The 15,648-nt window shown below is 35.3% G+C and overlaps 2 protein-coding genes across 9 annotated transcripts in view; one reads left to right on the top strand and one right to left on the bottom strand.

The window, feature by feature from the left end:
• LOC109828967 (protein kish) overlaps nt 1-1,504 on the top strand; it is a 4,293-nt gene extending 2,789 nt beyond the window's left edge. Inside the window, exons 4-5 of the mRNA XM_020395992.1 lie at nt 249-283; nt 1,177-1,504. Of these exons, the coding sequence (XP_020251581.1) occupies nt 249-283; nt 1,177-1,244 (103 nt within the window). The 3' untranslated portion in view covers nt 1,245-1,504. The remainder of the gene's footprint in view (nt 1-248; nt 284-1,176) is intronic.
• Nucleotides 2,248-14,804, bottom strand: LOC109828965 (type 2 DNA topoisomerase 6 subunit B-like). 8 transcript variants are annotated; one of them, XM_020395987.1, is made up of 13 exons: nt 14,722-14,804; nt 14,497-14,605; nt 14,261-14,343; nt 13,434-13,514; nt 11,203-11,229; nt 10,269-10,371; nt 10,081-10,162; nt 8,329-8,349; nt 5,634-5,830; nt 4,932-5,073; nt 4,355-4,550; nt 4,074-4,201; nt 2,248-2,627 (listed from the first exon to the last, which is right to left on the bottom strand). In XM_020395987.1, exons 5-13 carry the CDS (start codon nt 11,222-11,224, stop codon nt 2,310-2,312), a joined length of 1,209 nt encoding a protein of 402 aa, XP_020251576.1. In that variant the 5' UTR covers nt 11,225-11,229; nt 13,434-13,514; nt 14,261-14,343; nt 14,497-14,605; nt 14,722-14,804; the 3' UTR covers nt 2,248-2,309. The 8 variants fall into 8 exon arrangements, with proteins under 8 accessions (XP_020251576.1, XP_020251575.1, XP_020251578.1 ...); XM_020395986.1 differs by having other exon boundaries at nt 14,261-14,325; XM_020395989.1 differs by lacking the exon at nt 10,269-10,371 and having other exon boundaries at nt 14,261-14,325.

Raw genomic sequence — 15,648 nt, 5'->3', positions numbered from 1 at the left:
CCCCCCCCACCCCCAAAAAAAACCAAATCTGACCCCCAAAAAAAACCACCCACCAACACGTGCGCGCGCATGCCCTGACTCACACCCAGCTCTATTAAGGGGGAGGTTCTTATTAAACATGCTACCCTTATCAAACCTTTGATAAAAGCAGCATATAACCATTCTATTTTGTATGCATAAGTAAATGTTGTGCAGGCTAACTGATGGGTCTGTGTGATTAAATTTCTCATAAGATTTTATTTTGGCAGGTTCCGTGGCTTCTTCTGGAAAGCTGCTAGAATAGGTATGTCTTTTTTCTTCATCTGATTGACTATGTTCTCTGCTACATTTCAATTTCTTTTGTTAGCACAGGAAAGTAGTATAAATAACTACTTGTAGAAATGTTATGCTTAGATAGTTATATGATAAAGAAATTGATGGTGGAACATATAATTACATAAAACGTGGTAAGTCGAGAATGTTGATGGCTTAGATTGTTTTCTAATTATTTAGACTTTTGCAATACAATATATGTGTTTATTACTTCATCAATACAGCGCACATTCATTTGCATATTTCAGATATATCTTCAGTACATATTTAATTAAGTTGTGGACCCATAGAATAAATCCAGCAATGTTAAGAGTGAACTAATTAGTGTTGGTACTCAATTGTGCAATAAAATATGAACTTAATGCTATTGATTCTGTCTTGTTTTTGCTTTTGCCTACTTCACAATGGTTGTCCTACGCTCAAACTAGATGTTTCCTTGTAGATTAATAGATGTCTGAATACTGGTTTGCCATCCAGTAGGAATGTATTTTGCTGAGGCCAATCTCTTTCTTTGAATACATTAAACTTTGGTGCACCTCGCTGAAGGATGACCATGGTCATCGAGAGTTGTGCCAAAACCCATTGCATTTATATCCCAAATGTCCCTATGTTCCAACTCTTAGTAATAGTAAGACGTAACTGATACTCATGTTGCCACAGAAACAAATATTTCTATTGGTCATAACTGCCACATATCTGCTTAATCTCTTGCGAGGACTCTTGGATCCTCTTGATAAAGAAAAAGCCTGTTTAAATTTGACGAGAAGTTTTCTTTTTATTGCGGCTCATCTTTATTCTCTTAAGATGTCATGTTCAGTTTGGTAACCTTGTTGTGATGATATATATACTTTTTTCATGATTCAGGTGAACGACTAAGCCCATGGGTAGCACTAGGATGCTTTGCAATGGGTATATCCATAATTGTTTTCTGAAAAATCTGGAGATGTTTTCGCTCTTTGAGCACTTGTTATTTTCCTGTTAATGTCATCTGCTTCTTTTACCGATTGGATGTTTTTCCCCGATTCAAAGCTGAATATTGTACTTAATGGTAGCAGGCTGATCAATATGGGCATTTTGGTGCTCTCTCTGTATTCATTTGATACTTGGTGCGGTGTTGTACTACATTTTCATTTTATTCATAAACCGTTCACCTCAAGTATCCCGTTGGTACAAAAGTAATTTGGATTCTTTACTCTTCTCATGGCAAGCGGCTACTGATGACAATGAGAATGTTTGAAGTATGCAAGGTTATATATTGTTTGCTTTGGGCAGTAGACCATAGTGTAATCGCTTCAAGTAAAATTGTATGTGGTGGATCCTAGTCTTGATTCATTATTATTGTCTGCACTGCGTATGTTGAATGATTGTGTATATAGAATAGAATTTCCTTTAAAATCGTTCATCTCATAGCGCCAAAGGAGAATCAGTTTTTGATGCTAACTTCATGTGCAGTGCATAGTTAAACCTTAACTCTTTTCTGTAAAGTTAAAATAATAATATCTTTATTAATTGTTGTTTCAAAACTAAAAACCAAATCATTTTCATAGATAAAAGTGCTCCATCTAAAGGGACTAGTAAAATAGTGAATTTTCTTAATTAATGCATGCTAAAAAAAACTGGGTGAAACCATGACCGTCTCTTCACAGAAAATCTCCTGGCGCAACTAAATGGCAAAGATGCATCTCCTTTATTACTGGTTTTCATTATGAATAAAAAACACCGGGTGAAACGATGCACAAGAAATAAATACATCTTGAAATATAGATAGGATGTAAATTCTGTTCATTTGATGGCCTGATGAAATTAAGACTGGCAGAATCTCTATGAACTTCTTGCATGTATTTCTTAGTCTGAGTTCAGTCAGATTATATAACATCAATGAGAAAATCTGAAAACTGCATTTCAAAGATTTTACTCACATGAACAACAATAATATGGGGTAAAAAAAATCAAACTATTATATATTGTTGATCAACTGAACAATAACTAAAGTACTCCTAAAAATCATCCAATACACTAAAATCTTCTTCCTCCAAGCCATCACAATCTTCGTCTGGGTACTCTTCTTCCTCATACAGACTTTCGCTTTCAAAGAGGCAGGGAGCAGTACCTCTTTCTCCTTTTACTTTTCTATCATTAATCTCTATGATTCCAACAATCTTATCCCTGATGCAAGATTCAACAATTTCCTCCTGATCAGCTTCATCTGAGTCCAACCCAAGCAATGAAGCACATTCGCTTTGGAAATCCCAATCGTTTGATGATGTGATCAGACCAGCAATTGCTCTTGAAAGTTCGGGAACATATTGCCGAACCTGTAATGCATTAGAAATGAAAAAAGATTGGCTGCATCCTCTGTACTATTGAGGATTTAGCAACTTACAATCTATGTTTTATTTTATCAGAACATACACCCTACGATCTCAGTAAATTTTCGATAGTTTTCAAACTGCAAACTATAGTAGGAATCACATGGGAATGTTCTTGGCAAATGTCTAACTTTAATCATCACGTGATTCCAACAGGAGTTTAAAACTAATGAAGAAGTGATGCTGTCAACGTGACCAAGGGATGTATGTGCTATTGCTAATAAAATCAAACAAGGGTAATATGTAGCTAAACCTCCTACAGGGTGCATCTGCAATTAACCCTCTTACTTCTGGGCTCATGAATGGTTTCGATTTCTGAAGTACAGCATTGATAAGTGAAACTCTAGTTTCACCCAAACTACTACTAAGCAATTTTAAGTTCTATATGATGAACACTTTTCTTACCCACACTTCCTATCTCAAATCCACCTTACGAATTACTTCTAGGACCTATTTCATTTACTGTACATAGGTTTTACATGTCGTGAACCCTTGAGCTAGATTGTAGAAGGCTCGAGTTTGAATAGCACTACACTTCTTATATACATTAGAACAAATATTCATCGGAGGTCAGAACCCCAACTCCGAACTTTGCTTTTATAATGTCAGCATCTCATTATCAGATACGGAAAATATCAAGAATACTATATATTTCACACATTAATGTTTACAAACCAATACATTGAATGCATTAATAGTAAAAATAGATAAACATAATTTCAAACAAGAGCAGGGTTAACCCAACAGCTTTTTTAAGAGAATAGGGGGAAAGAGAAATAAGATTAGGTCAAACACTATATCGCATTGCATGCAAACTTAATGTCTATAGTAATAATACTGGTACAAGAGTGTTTAAGCAGGTCAAAACATGATTTGATAAAACATGGGTACAAATAGCTACTTTTGTTTGGACCACTGTGCAATAATCAAGTTGTATCAGTTGCACTATGTTGATAAATATTTGCATCTGACAATAGAAATGCACTTCGTGTGTTAACCCTAAGTTCTGATTTATGTTTTACTAAATATAGATACATTTTAACCTGTTGACTGAGAACATATTGGTCAGTGAATTCTGACATGTCTCAAATAACTAGCAAGATGCATACATGTAAATTTCAAATCCTAGTCTCCAAAATCAATAGGGACTATGGGAGAGAAAAACTTTTGGCTGTCAATATACTAAAGCACACATCTATTTATCATTATCCAGACAGAACCCACTAGTGGCTTAACATTTAACTTTTGTGTAAAGAGACCTAAATCCATTCATCTCATTCACCGTCATTTGTTAGGCTTCTTAACGTAGTGAAGAATGAGAAATACAAACACAGACATAATATACATGAACTATGAAACATCATAAAAAGTAATTGAAGGATTTAATTTTACCTTCAAAGCATTTGAGCTGAGAAAAAGTCCAGTATCCTTTGCCTTCAGGTCATCCATAGCATTCTTAACTGCTTTCTTAATAAGGGCTCTTTCAGCTGCAGTCTTCTGGCGTGATTGCAACGTTGTTACTTTAGAAAGATGAATAAGGAATTTACAACTGTCCAAAGAGAAAGGAAAAAATATACCACAATCTAACATGTAACTGTTCATGATTTTATTTGAGGAGCATCATGACTAGAGAATGTCATATATCATGATATAAATCATGTGATACCGGATACCTTTATTATAACTGTGAATGGCAATATCAATATGAGAAAATAATGGTATATTATCCCATTCAAGTACAGCATGACTGTCTTTGTCAACAAAATTGCTCTTCAGTTTCAAACCATAATTTTGCCAGTTGACAGATATCAGTGCACTTAATGATGAATCTGAGATTGATGCCAGCGAGAAGTCCTGAAAATATAAAACCTGGAAAGCATAATGTTAGAAGGACCATATTAAAAAATTGCATTTACGGTACACTAGGTTCATATTCTACAGGTTTTACTCATCGAGCAAAAAGGGCATGCATACCTGGTCCTAATTGTATCAAAGAATGTTTAAAAAAATCAACATATATAAATAAAAGAAAAGTGAATAACTATTATACAACGGATATTTCCAAATCGGTACATGATGAGTTATGCGTATGACTTCACGATGACATTACCAAAATATATATCGAAAAGAAGTTAAGCATGAAATAATGCCTGATCTAACTAAAAAGTGAAAGGTCAAGCTCTATTTCTGGAGATAAATGAAGGATGTGAAATGAGTTGAAAGAGAAGGCAAGTACTGAAAGAGGTTAACCTGTGTCACTGAAGAGTTTGCCCTCCAACAACACTGTTCTGAGGACATGGTTGCTATCACAATCGCCACATCCACGATATGTCCTGCACTCTTACCATTTCCTGTGTTGCTTGCTTGTCCAGTTCCAACCTTTAAATGTTCCCTATAAGACAGAATATGGAATAATAAAAAATTAGAGAGTCATGCGTATATTATGCATACAATACGAATACGAATTATGTCAATAAGAGGAACCAGCAAATAAACCTCTAACTCAATAGTGATCTTGGCAACATAAAATATTGATACAGGACATTAGAGAGGGTGAGCGAGCAAGAAACAAAAGAAAATTTAATGAGCAATTAAATAAATAAGTGCCCTCTTTATTGTTCAGCCTTGTTAAGGGATACCTTTTAAATCAGCAATGACATATCTTCTTGTTCGTTTGTTTCGTAATGCATGTTGATTTTGGTCTACCAAGCTCCTAGCTTCTCATGCAATTATGATCCTGCCACTAACTGTGCAATTTCGCTTGCACAAGTCCATATCATCTGAATGGACATTAATCTTGCCCTTAGTCCCTAATTTTTTTAAGATGAACTCGTTTTTTATCCTCATTTTATTGTATATTCCTCTATTTAAATAGAACTATACATGAAGAAGCTGCAAAAAATAGATATCATGAGCTAAATACAAGTAACTACTTAATATATGAAAACTAACCTTTTGGCAGCACATGTCTGGCAGTTCTCTTCTACAATATTTCCATGCTTGAGCACATAATTTTCAAGGCCAGAAGCTAAGCGCTCAATACATGAACTTGATATGGGGAGGGAATTGTCATCATTTTGTTGAAGAAGATGATCACGTCTTGAGTGTTGACCGTCTATATGCTCCGCTACAAGTTCAATGGCAACATTCTGAGGAAAAACACAGATTTTAAAAGAATATTCATTATTCAGCTGAAGTGAGCATTCAACCTCAATAAATGAAATGTTGACCGTGCACAGAAAAAAAAAGCGATAACAGTAATGTATTGATAGCTAATCACTATATAACTAAGCAAACATATGATGGTTTTCAACAGTATGTATGATGTCTGAATTGCTCACTGCAGTGCACTCATACAAACATAATTCTCTGAGAGCTATATAAAGAGGTGGGCAATCTGAACCCATTATTAATATCTGGTTAAGGAGAAGTGAAATTTACCACTTTGAAATTAAGCAAAGTTCACTTTAGCCATGTTGAGCAACACTTAAGATGACCATTTAGCACTGACTCACAATTCTAGGAAAAAACTTGAAAAGATGGTAATCATAAGTCTATATCCCAATCACCAACCAAGGAATTGTTCGAATTGCAAAATGAACAATATACACGTGCACGAAACTAGCTTTTATGGTCTATCTGTTGCCAATAATCTAGATCTCAGATCATATTCCACAATAGCTTTCATGTTTTGCTTGAGAATTGAGATCATTACTAGGTATCGTATGAAGACAATAATAATGATAGAACAAGACAATATCAACCTTGACAGCACCATATAACTCTCCACTGTCTTGCAACACAGCATGTTGTATGATGCGAGTCATAGTTTTCGTTAGGCAAAGAACCTTAAAAATAACAGAGTATCACAGTGGATTATTATCAGATGATGTGGCCTGGTTTTAGAATATCTAAGAACACTTTTATTATGTAGTTTATCTCTGCAAACAGAAAATGGAAAATCTATGGAAAGCTGCAGCAATTACAATAAGATCAGCAAATTCAACATATCAGTATGTGAACAGCACAACATCACGGGTGACTGAAATTTTGACAGGAAAGCATAAATGAAGTAACTGACTAATACTCCGAGCTGACTTGGATTTGGAGGGAAGGAAGCGTACATGCACATTCAGACTCATATTAGGCATGAGATTCCTTCATGCAAAATGGAATTTTTGAAGCACTGCCCTTGGTTGTATGGTTTAAATAACAGAACCAGGAAAAAGATAATCAAGTGAAAGTCTGTAGCTATGTGCCAACAGACCATAGAGGTTTATGGCAAGACGATCTTTAACATTGAAAGTCTCTCATTGAATTACCATCCGCCTCCACTTGAACTTATTAGTCACATGCACAGAAAAAACAACGGAAGGAGGCTGTCTAAGACTGGGAAGGTTCCAGGACTCTTATAGTCATCTAACCTTCTTCATTGTTCTCCTCTCACAAATATTAAGATTGTTTCCTGTTGGAATGGGTATGAAGCACAATTCAATAGTGAGAATGCTCAATGGAAAAACTTTAACAAAATTATGCAAGTCTATCAAATTGACCTCTATAAAGTTAGTACTAAGCTTCTGGGCAAGGAATTACTGAAGCATAAAAGACCAATTGAGGGGGAAGCTCATATCTACATCCAAAAAATCACTATTCATGTACAGTTTGCTACAGTGCTACTGTGCTGTGAATAGTGAATTGACCCCAGTTCGTCTGCTGCAGCAAATTACCGTACCTGAAATAGTAAATCAAATCTCCCACTAATTTTTTGAAGTTACTGTTTTTGCTACAATATTTTACTGTATCATAAACAGCAAATCAAATCAAATGTAGTAAAACTTAGATCCTCCTCTAAGTATAAATGAGTAGATATGATTTCTAAATCAAATATATTAAAACTTGGATCCTCCTACTTAGAGGAGTAGATATAATTTTTAATTTTAAGCATACAATAATCAAATTAAATGTATTAAAACTTAGAGGAGGTAAGTTCAAAATGCATAACTTAAAAAAATAGGGGGTCGTGCTTTGCACGGGGTGCACACTAGTACCTTATAAGTCCACAACTCAAAGCCCTTCAAAGTGCATTTATTTGTCAAACAATATGTAACCAATAACAAATAGTATAAATACGAAATCAATAGTGAATACCCTACAAGTTAAACAGCATGCAATGCACTAGTAAAAGCTGTCTCCCCACACTGACCTGAACTTGCAAGCATATCATATATCAGTCCATGTGCATCACACTTCTTTGAAATCTTTTAGATCCATTAATTTACAAAGACTGACAGATAAAATGTGTTGGTTCTTATAGAAGATTAGATCATAGCAAAAGATATTCTCGAGTATGGATAACTATTGAATAAAAGTAATGAGAAAGAAAGGGGGCAAAATGCACCATCAAAGGGAACACTAAGAAAATGCTATCTAAGTTGGCATGTTTTGCATCCTAAACAATAATACACCGGAGCACTAAAGCATATAGAACTCCTGCTTCTAATTATCAGTGTTGCAGTGTAAAAGAGATCCAAAAAATGATACCTAATTCTAAGGTCGGAAGAAAAGACAAGCTAAACGCCAAAAAAAAAACGTATAAATAAATAAATTGTCAATGTCACATAATGAGATATATAGCAGGTAAACTTACTTCATCTTTTAATACGAGCATCTGCAAGACAAAAATAAAGAAAAGGTAGAGTGAGGAAACGGAAATTAAGAGCAAAGACTTGACAAGCAGCTGGAAATATTAACTGCTACTTTCGAGGTACAACTGACAGGCAGCTCATGTTAAACTGACAGACCAAGCACTATGATACCAACTAGGGGCGCAAACGGTCCAGGTACGGCTCGGACATGATACTTGCCTTATCCATACCCACTTGCCAATCACAGATAAAGATATAAATACTGATATGCCTAGGTAAGGAAAACTCATATCCATATCTGCTAAAATCGGATATGGATACAGAAACAGATATATATGCGCTTACATAACGGATATGAGGAACAAATAAAATCTGAAAAATATAGTTGATACGATACAAGAGAGTCCATTAATATGTTTGTTATATTTGAAAAGCTAAAATTTTATCTCTTGATCATTGAAATTAGTCACAAATTCATTAATCTAAGGACTGAAACAATTGTAGTTGTATGATCAACATATATTCGAATATTTCGGACAAAGATCCAGGTATTTTATTTCATAACCTTATCCGTAACCATATCCTATTGTCTTTAGTTTTGAGTAACCATATCTGTATCCTAATGGATACGGTTACAGATATATCCGCGGGCACGGATATGATCTTGCACCCCTAATACCAACACACGGCTCATCAGAACATCAGGATTGACCAGCCAAAAAAACAAGTTTGTTATGCCAGTGCCAGACATTCCTATAAGAAACTGGCTGGAAGTAAACAGAATAACTGAAGAAATATACAAGTAACAAAGATTCAGGTTCAGGTTCAAATGCAATACTTCTAGGTTGCTACTCCGTATGGAGGTCCCCCATACTAAAAGATGCAGATCATAATTATTGAAGGACCTGGTGTTGTGATGATTGGTATTGTTGAAAGGAATTTTGGTATAAGTTTGTTTTCATTGGAACGTCCTGAATTCTGCTCTACATATCAAGCAATGGAGACCTGTTAGGTTCAAAATATTTGAAGAGTGACATAAATATTTGAATTTCTAATCAAGGTGTTCCAAACAATGCTAACAGTGAAGTGGTATCCAAGGATGAAACATATTGGCCTTAAAATTGTACTGTTTTTTACCTATGTGCTGGAACATGATACTCAAACGAAGCTCCTTGTGCATAAAATCCAACAAGGTAACTAGAGCAACGGAAGAAGAGAACGGCTAGATATAGGCGTTTTTCTTCCTTCTGGTATTGTCATACGTCCCTACATATCACTACTCCTTTTTAAATATTGGCAAGTGTCTTTCCTTAGAAAAAAAAAGGATTGGCAAGTATCTCATCTCAGGAAAAAAAAAACCTTTTATGCTGTTATATCCTGTTTCTTGCAATCTAAATTACGTTCTTCAAGCTATATTTAATTCCTAATGTAAACAAATCTTTGACTTGGTGTTTAGGCATGAGGGTCCACCTAACCTTATCTCTCAATCAGAAACTCATGCATCGCCATACGTTTGGGTCACTGTAGCAATGCAATGATAAAAGTTTTTAAGTGGGCAGTAGCAACATTATAGAGACTGGGAATTATGTTGAAGGAATAAATAAACAAATACAACCAGGTAGAAAGGATATATCCACCTATCATAACAGTTGCACATGCATGGCACCACAAAGTTGAATTCTCTTACTAAGGTGCATGTGTTGTGTACCAAAAGCATAATTTACTACAATGGTGGTGTATGGTTAGGGATTAACCTTTTGTATAAAGTGAACAACCCATGCCATGAGTTCATCAGCCTTATCTTCTTCCAAGGTTGACAGACCCACTTCTGTTCCACTACAGTGGATAATATTACAATACATTCAATGAAATATCCAAGCAATATATCAACAAGAATGCTCTCAAGACATCAACCATTAAACAAAAAGGATGAGGTACATGCCTGAATGTCCCACAATTTTTCTCTGTGGGAGGCAACCTTTTTAACTTTGTTTTGGATGCATTCAAATTCAAACGATAGTGGTGGATTTCCTTGTCATTTATCCCTGAGGGCAATTTCAGGACAACCACATGGGTCGTATAATTACCAATCAATTTATGAATTAATATTTAATGCACAATCTACTCTATTGTTTATGCCAGCAAATCATTAGATGCCTGTGTTATATTAGGTTCGATCAGTGATCATGATGATGATATGAAGTCATGAACAGATATCCAATAAATTCCATTATACAGAACATTAAGGAGTTGCATGTGAGAGGGCCATCTAATTACACTCCTGATCAAAAGGAAACGGTGGAGGAAATACGAATGACTTTTTTTAGTGTTTTTTCCCTGTATTTCATTTTTCTTGTTTTTAAGTAGTATAATGGTGAGGAATGAAGGACCGAAGGAAGAAGGGAACAGAGGTTGACGGAGAAGATATTAACACGCATAAAAATGGAGCAGCTACTAAGATACAACAGAAGACTGCTTACCTTAAAGATGACTATTAAATAAGAAGTGGACTTCAAATTATTAGGGCCTGATACAAAAAATTATGGATTTGTGCAGGACCAATATTCAAATATGATTTTAGTTAGGGACCTATATCAAAATAAGTTAAAAAGATATCAGGTGTGAAGAGTTATATTTAAAGACAACCTGGAAAAAAATTAAAACTTTGTAAGTGTTCTAGTTTCGTAAAATGTTTGTATGCATGAGTGAATGTAGCTCTACTAATCTGGTCAAGTAACGTGTATGTGTGTGTTAAACAAGTACAGTACTTTCTGAATGTTGTAGGAAGAGATCTAGTCTAACCTAGCAAAAATAAGAATTTAGAAAACATATCTGCAACTTTCCTTTTTGCATAAGAAGACAAACAAACAACTTACCAGTAGTTGTAACGGAGATCATACCATCTGCAATCATAAGAAACATATTGTCAACACTTACATGATTGGCAAAAAGGGGAACAAATATAAGAACCATGAGGTGAGACATGAGATTGCCTGCTTACTTAACTAGAGCTCCTTCTCTTTTTCTCCTATTTGGTGTCGTCGTTGACGAGTAGAATGAATGAACAATGATTATTCCCATTAAGAAGCTAAGTGGAAGTATTATCAGCATATACTTTTGTGTGTGTGTCTGCAGCTCAAGTCTAAAACTTGTGATGTGTCTCCTTTTAAACCCCTTTCTTGTCCCCTCTAACTAACAAGCTCCTCTATTATCGTTTACTAAATTTGAACTTTGAAAATTTTGTCATAGGCTTATATGTTTAGTATCTGTTCTGTGCAAGCATTATTGCAGCAGTTAACAACCGTACTAACTAATAAGGCTCATGACGATGACTCATGGTGTGTTTTGTTTGCTCATGATATAGTATTAGCTGATAAGATTAAAGAAGGATAATTTCCAAGGTAGAAAAGCAGAGAGAATCACTAGACTATGGAGGATTTAGAATTAGCACAAAGAAAATGAAATACAAGGAACAAAACTCTACAAATACTCTGAAAAGAAAAGAGACCATAGTGAAGAATAATGCTCAATAAATATCTAGGATAAATTATTGTTAATATTTAAGGATCAAGCTTTCATCACAATGATGAGATTCAAGAGGGTGTAGTTCACATAATAAAAGCATGCTGGTCAAAATGCAAGGAGATTGTGAAGGATTATGTGATTGTCATATAGCTAAAATTAAAGAAAACTTTATGTAAGGTGGCTCTAAGACCAGCAACTTCTATGAAAACTTTATGTAAGGTGGCTCTAAGACCAGCAACTTCTATGAATCTGAATGTTGTATTCAGAACATCTCCAAGAAATCTGTTGTGAAATGAGAATGTCAAATAGATGAGTGAAATTATTCTAGGATACAGGATATAAGATGATGAATGTAACTGTAAGACGTTAAAGGTTAGATAAAATGAGGGAGAATTTTGGCTAATGGTAACATGGATACAGGCGCAAGTGAGGATATGGACGATACGGGACACTTAAAAACTATAAAAGTTAGGATATGGGGATACGACTATATACATACATATTAAAATTAATAACCTACATGAGATCGATATTGTTTTTCATTCATATGTTATGAGAACTAAAATCCTTATAGTGTTTCTATGTTTCTTTAATTGAGTAGATTATAAATAAAAAAATGGCTCTTTTTAAAACTAGATACCCAAACGACATTTAAATCATACATATGAACTAGGTATGTCATGAAACAAGTCTGTCCCGAGTCCAATGAGTAGCAAAATTTCAGCTGAAGTGTGCAATATACATTCAAGAAGTGTATCACAAATATTTTGCACTGAAGCATGTGTAATATAATTGAGTATATGTCTGAAAATGTATGTATATATTCAAGAAGCATCCAAAGAATGTCAGACACAGACATGGACACATATACAGACACGGATACGGGAGCTAGATGAAGTGTCCAGGTATCCTATGTAGTACAACTCAGCCATAAGAGTTCCGGTTAGGAAAACTGAAAAGATCGTAGTTATTAGGGCATTGAAACTAAAGATAGGTCTAGACAAACAAGCACAGCGGCAACTAAAATTCAACGAGTGATGATAATCTAGTCTTGACAAGTTCTTTATTATTCAATTCTGTCATAAATAAGATGACTTCTCTCATTATTAAATAGATTTTTTGCATATATAACCCACAAATCTTCCATATTTGCAAATATACCCCTCAAATCTTGGTATTTGCAAAACTACCCTCCAGATTTTTCGCATTGAGTTTCTCTACTCCTTCCACTTAACAAATTTGGTTATTGAAAAGTACAAAACTTAAAAAATTTAATAATTGCCAATAAGTTTGCAATATTTTTTTTGTTTAAAACTAAAACTGCTAAGTGTGAGGGATAGAAAAGCTCGATTGAGAAAATTAAGGGGTAATTTAGCAATATCAAGATTTGAGGGGTAATTTTGCAAATATACAATATTTGAGGGTATATATGCAAAAAAAACTCTATTGTATATCAAATAACACGTCAAAATAAGCTAATATACGACTCCACATTCAACAAAACAAATCTTTCAAAAAAAGTATATGGAAGTGAAGGAAAGTACAAATTGATAAGCAAAGCAGAAGATAACTCAGTGATTACCCCATTTGTCGGAGACACCAAGCCTCTCTACTTCCAGTTCCTGGAACTCTACCAAACTGCTTCCAATGCCAGTATCAGAAACTGATCAAAAAGTTATTATTCAGTACATTGCACGTAACTAATGAAACACAATTAGCATCAACCCAAATGATGATAAGTTTATAGTTTAACATGCTCTTCTCAAGTTGACATTTCTCTGTGCTTCAGTTTTGTTTTAAGTATTAAGCAACTTAAGACTAATGTTTGGGAGTTTACTTAGGGAAGGGAAGGAAGGGGAAGGAAGGGGAATTTTTCCCCTTCCTTCCCTTCCCCTCCATTACACCCCAATTTGGGGTGTAAGAATTTGGGCCAAATTTCCCCTCCATTCCCCTCCTCTACCCTCCAAAATGAAACTCCCAAACAAGGTTAAAATGAAATTTCCCTTCCCTTCCCTTCCCTTCCCCCTCTCTACCCTCCATCCAAACAGGCCTAAGTGTTCAAATACGACCATGAAAAGCTAGAATCATAGAGGAATCAACCAAGCCCAACCATGAAGAAGAAGAACTCAACTCAGTGAGGAATTTTAATTGTATGTAGATATACTGTGTATTGAATTCAAAGAGAAGATGACCAAATCCAACAATGTAGCTTGGATTAAACGAGATTGTTGTTTCTTATGTACCTGGACAAAAGATGACGAGAAATCCTCCAGGACTACATTAATGATCACTCTTGGTATTGTACTTTGTTTCTCTTTTAAAGTCTACTTTATTTTTTGAGAAAATTTATGGTCTGCTTCATGTAACTTTTTATTATTATTTTCTTATCAATGAAACGGGACTTCTGACCTCTGACAAGGAATCAGAGAGGAATTTTTGAATTTGCTCTGAAAATCACGAACTCTTCAAAACCACTGAATCACAAATAAATTCTGCTAAAATGTGGCAAAAATTATTCGCAAGAACATCCAAAAAGATAACCAACTTCTAGGGTTAGTAAATTAAAGGAATTGCAAAATTACGAGATAATTGCACACTAGTAAAACCCTAATCAAATCGAAGTACTCAAAATTCTTTAATCTTACTTGAAATGCGAACAGATTTAGGGTTTGAATCGCAGAAAAACTTAAGGGAGATTGTCAATCTACAGAGAACTCCCGAGATCTGGCATCTTCGAACCGATGAAGCAATCAGCTGGTGAAAAAAATGAAAATAAAAATAAAAATAAAAACGTACGAGATAATTCTGTGAGATTGAGATTGGAATTTAAATAAATAACAAATTTAGTAAAAAGAATCTAAATGACTTACAATTGGAATTAGTTTTCGAGCCGTCGACTGAGGATTTTCCATTGAGAGAAGAGGATTTATGATTTTGTTCATAAAAGTGTTTTTTTATATACCACCAAATTTTTTGATTGTTTTTTGGAAAAATTATCTCAAGTCCCCAAATTCAAAACGCAATGTACTCAGCCCCTCGTAATTTTGGGAATGTGCTGCAGCTCCCAAGTTTTTCAAAAAATGTGGCGCAGTCACTCCAGCTCATGATTAATCCATATTTGACCTAAAAAAATCGAAATTTACCCTTCTTCTCCTTCTCCTTCCTCATCCTCTTCCTCCTTCTCCTTCATCATCCTTCTTCCTCCTTTCTCCTCGGCGATCCCCCAGTCTGTCGCTGACACTGCATGGGCTCCACCGACGATCCTCATCCTCTTCCTCTTCTCCTTCCTCATCCTCTCCTCTATCATCCTCCTTCCTCCCTCCCCGAACCTCCAGTCCGTCGCCGACTCTGCATGGGATCCACCGACGACCCTCTTCCTCATCTCCTTCTCCTTCCTCATCCTCCTTCCTCCTTGGCAATCCTCCACTCTGCTACTAACTTTGCATGGGCTCCACCGACGGTTGGTTGGTCACCACCGATGACCGATTGGAGATGATACTGCTCAATCCCATCACTCAATCCCAAATCTGACTCCCTCCAATCTCCACTATACTCGAGTTCTTCCCAATATCCTCACCCGAAGAAATTTACAAAAATGTCATTCTGTCTTCAAGCTCCATGGAAAAGGATTGTGTGATTATGCTCTGTTTATTGGAAGCAATTAATTGGTCTACGTGTATATCTAGCCGAGATGTTCCTAGAGTGAGAAGCAATTGTATTTACTTTATCGAAGACTTTGTGGATACTAGATGGGGACCGTGTTTTGAAAGGAAGAGAAGAGATGTTGAGTGGATTAA

This window comes from Asparagus officinalis, chromosome 1 (assembly GCF_001876935.1).
Source record: "Asparagus officinalis chromosome 1, Aspof.V1, whole genome shotgun sequence".
NCBI lineage: Eukaryota > Viridiplantae > Streptophyta > Magnoliopsida > Asparagales > Asparagaceae > Asparagus > Asparagus officinalis.
This window is presented reverse-complemented; position numbering and strand designations above follow the sequence as displayed.

Bases quoted from the DNA above. Each gene is read 5' to 3' on its own strand.
- LOC109828965 (XM_020395984.1), bottom strand. From the start codon at position 14,793: ATGAACAAAATCATAAATCCTCTTCTCTCAATGGAAAATCCTCAGTCG. The intron at 11,230-13,433 runs GTAATCACTGAG...TTATGATTGCAG, and splicing joins TGGTGTCTCCGACAAATGGG to ATGGTATGATCTCCGTTACA. The intron at 5,074-5,633 runs GTTAGTTTTCAT...TCTGTCTTATAG, and splicing joins CAGACATGTGCTGCCAAAAG to GGAACATTTAAAGGTTGGAA.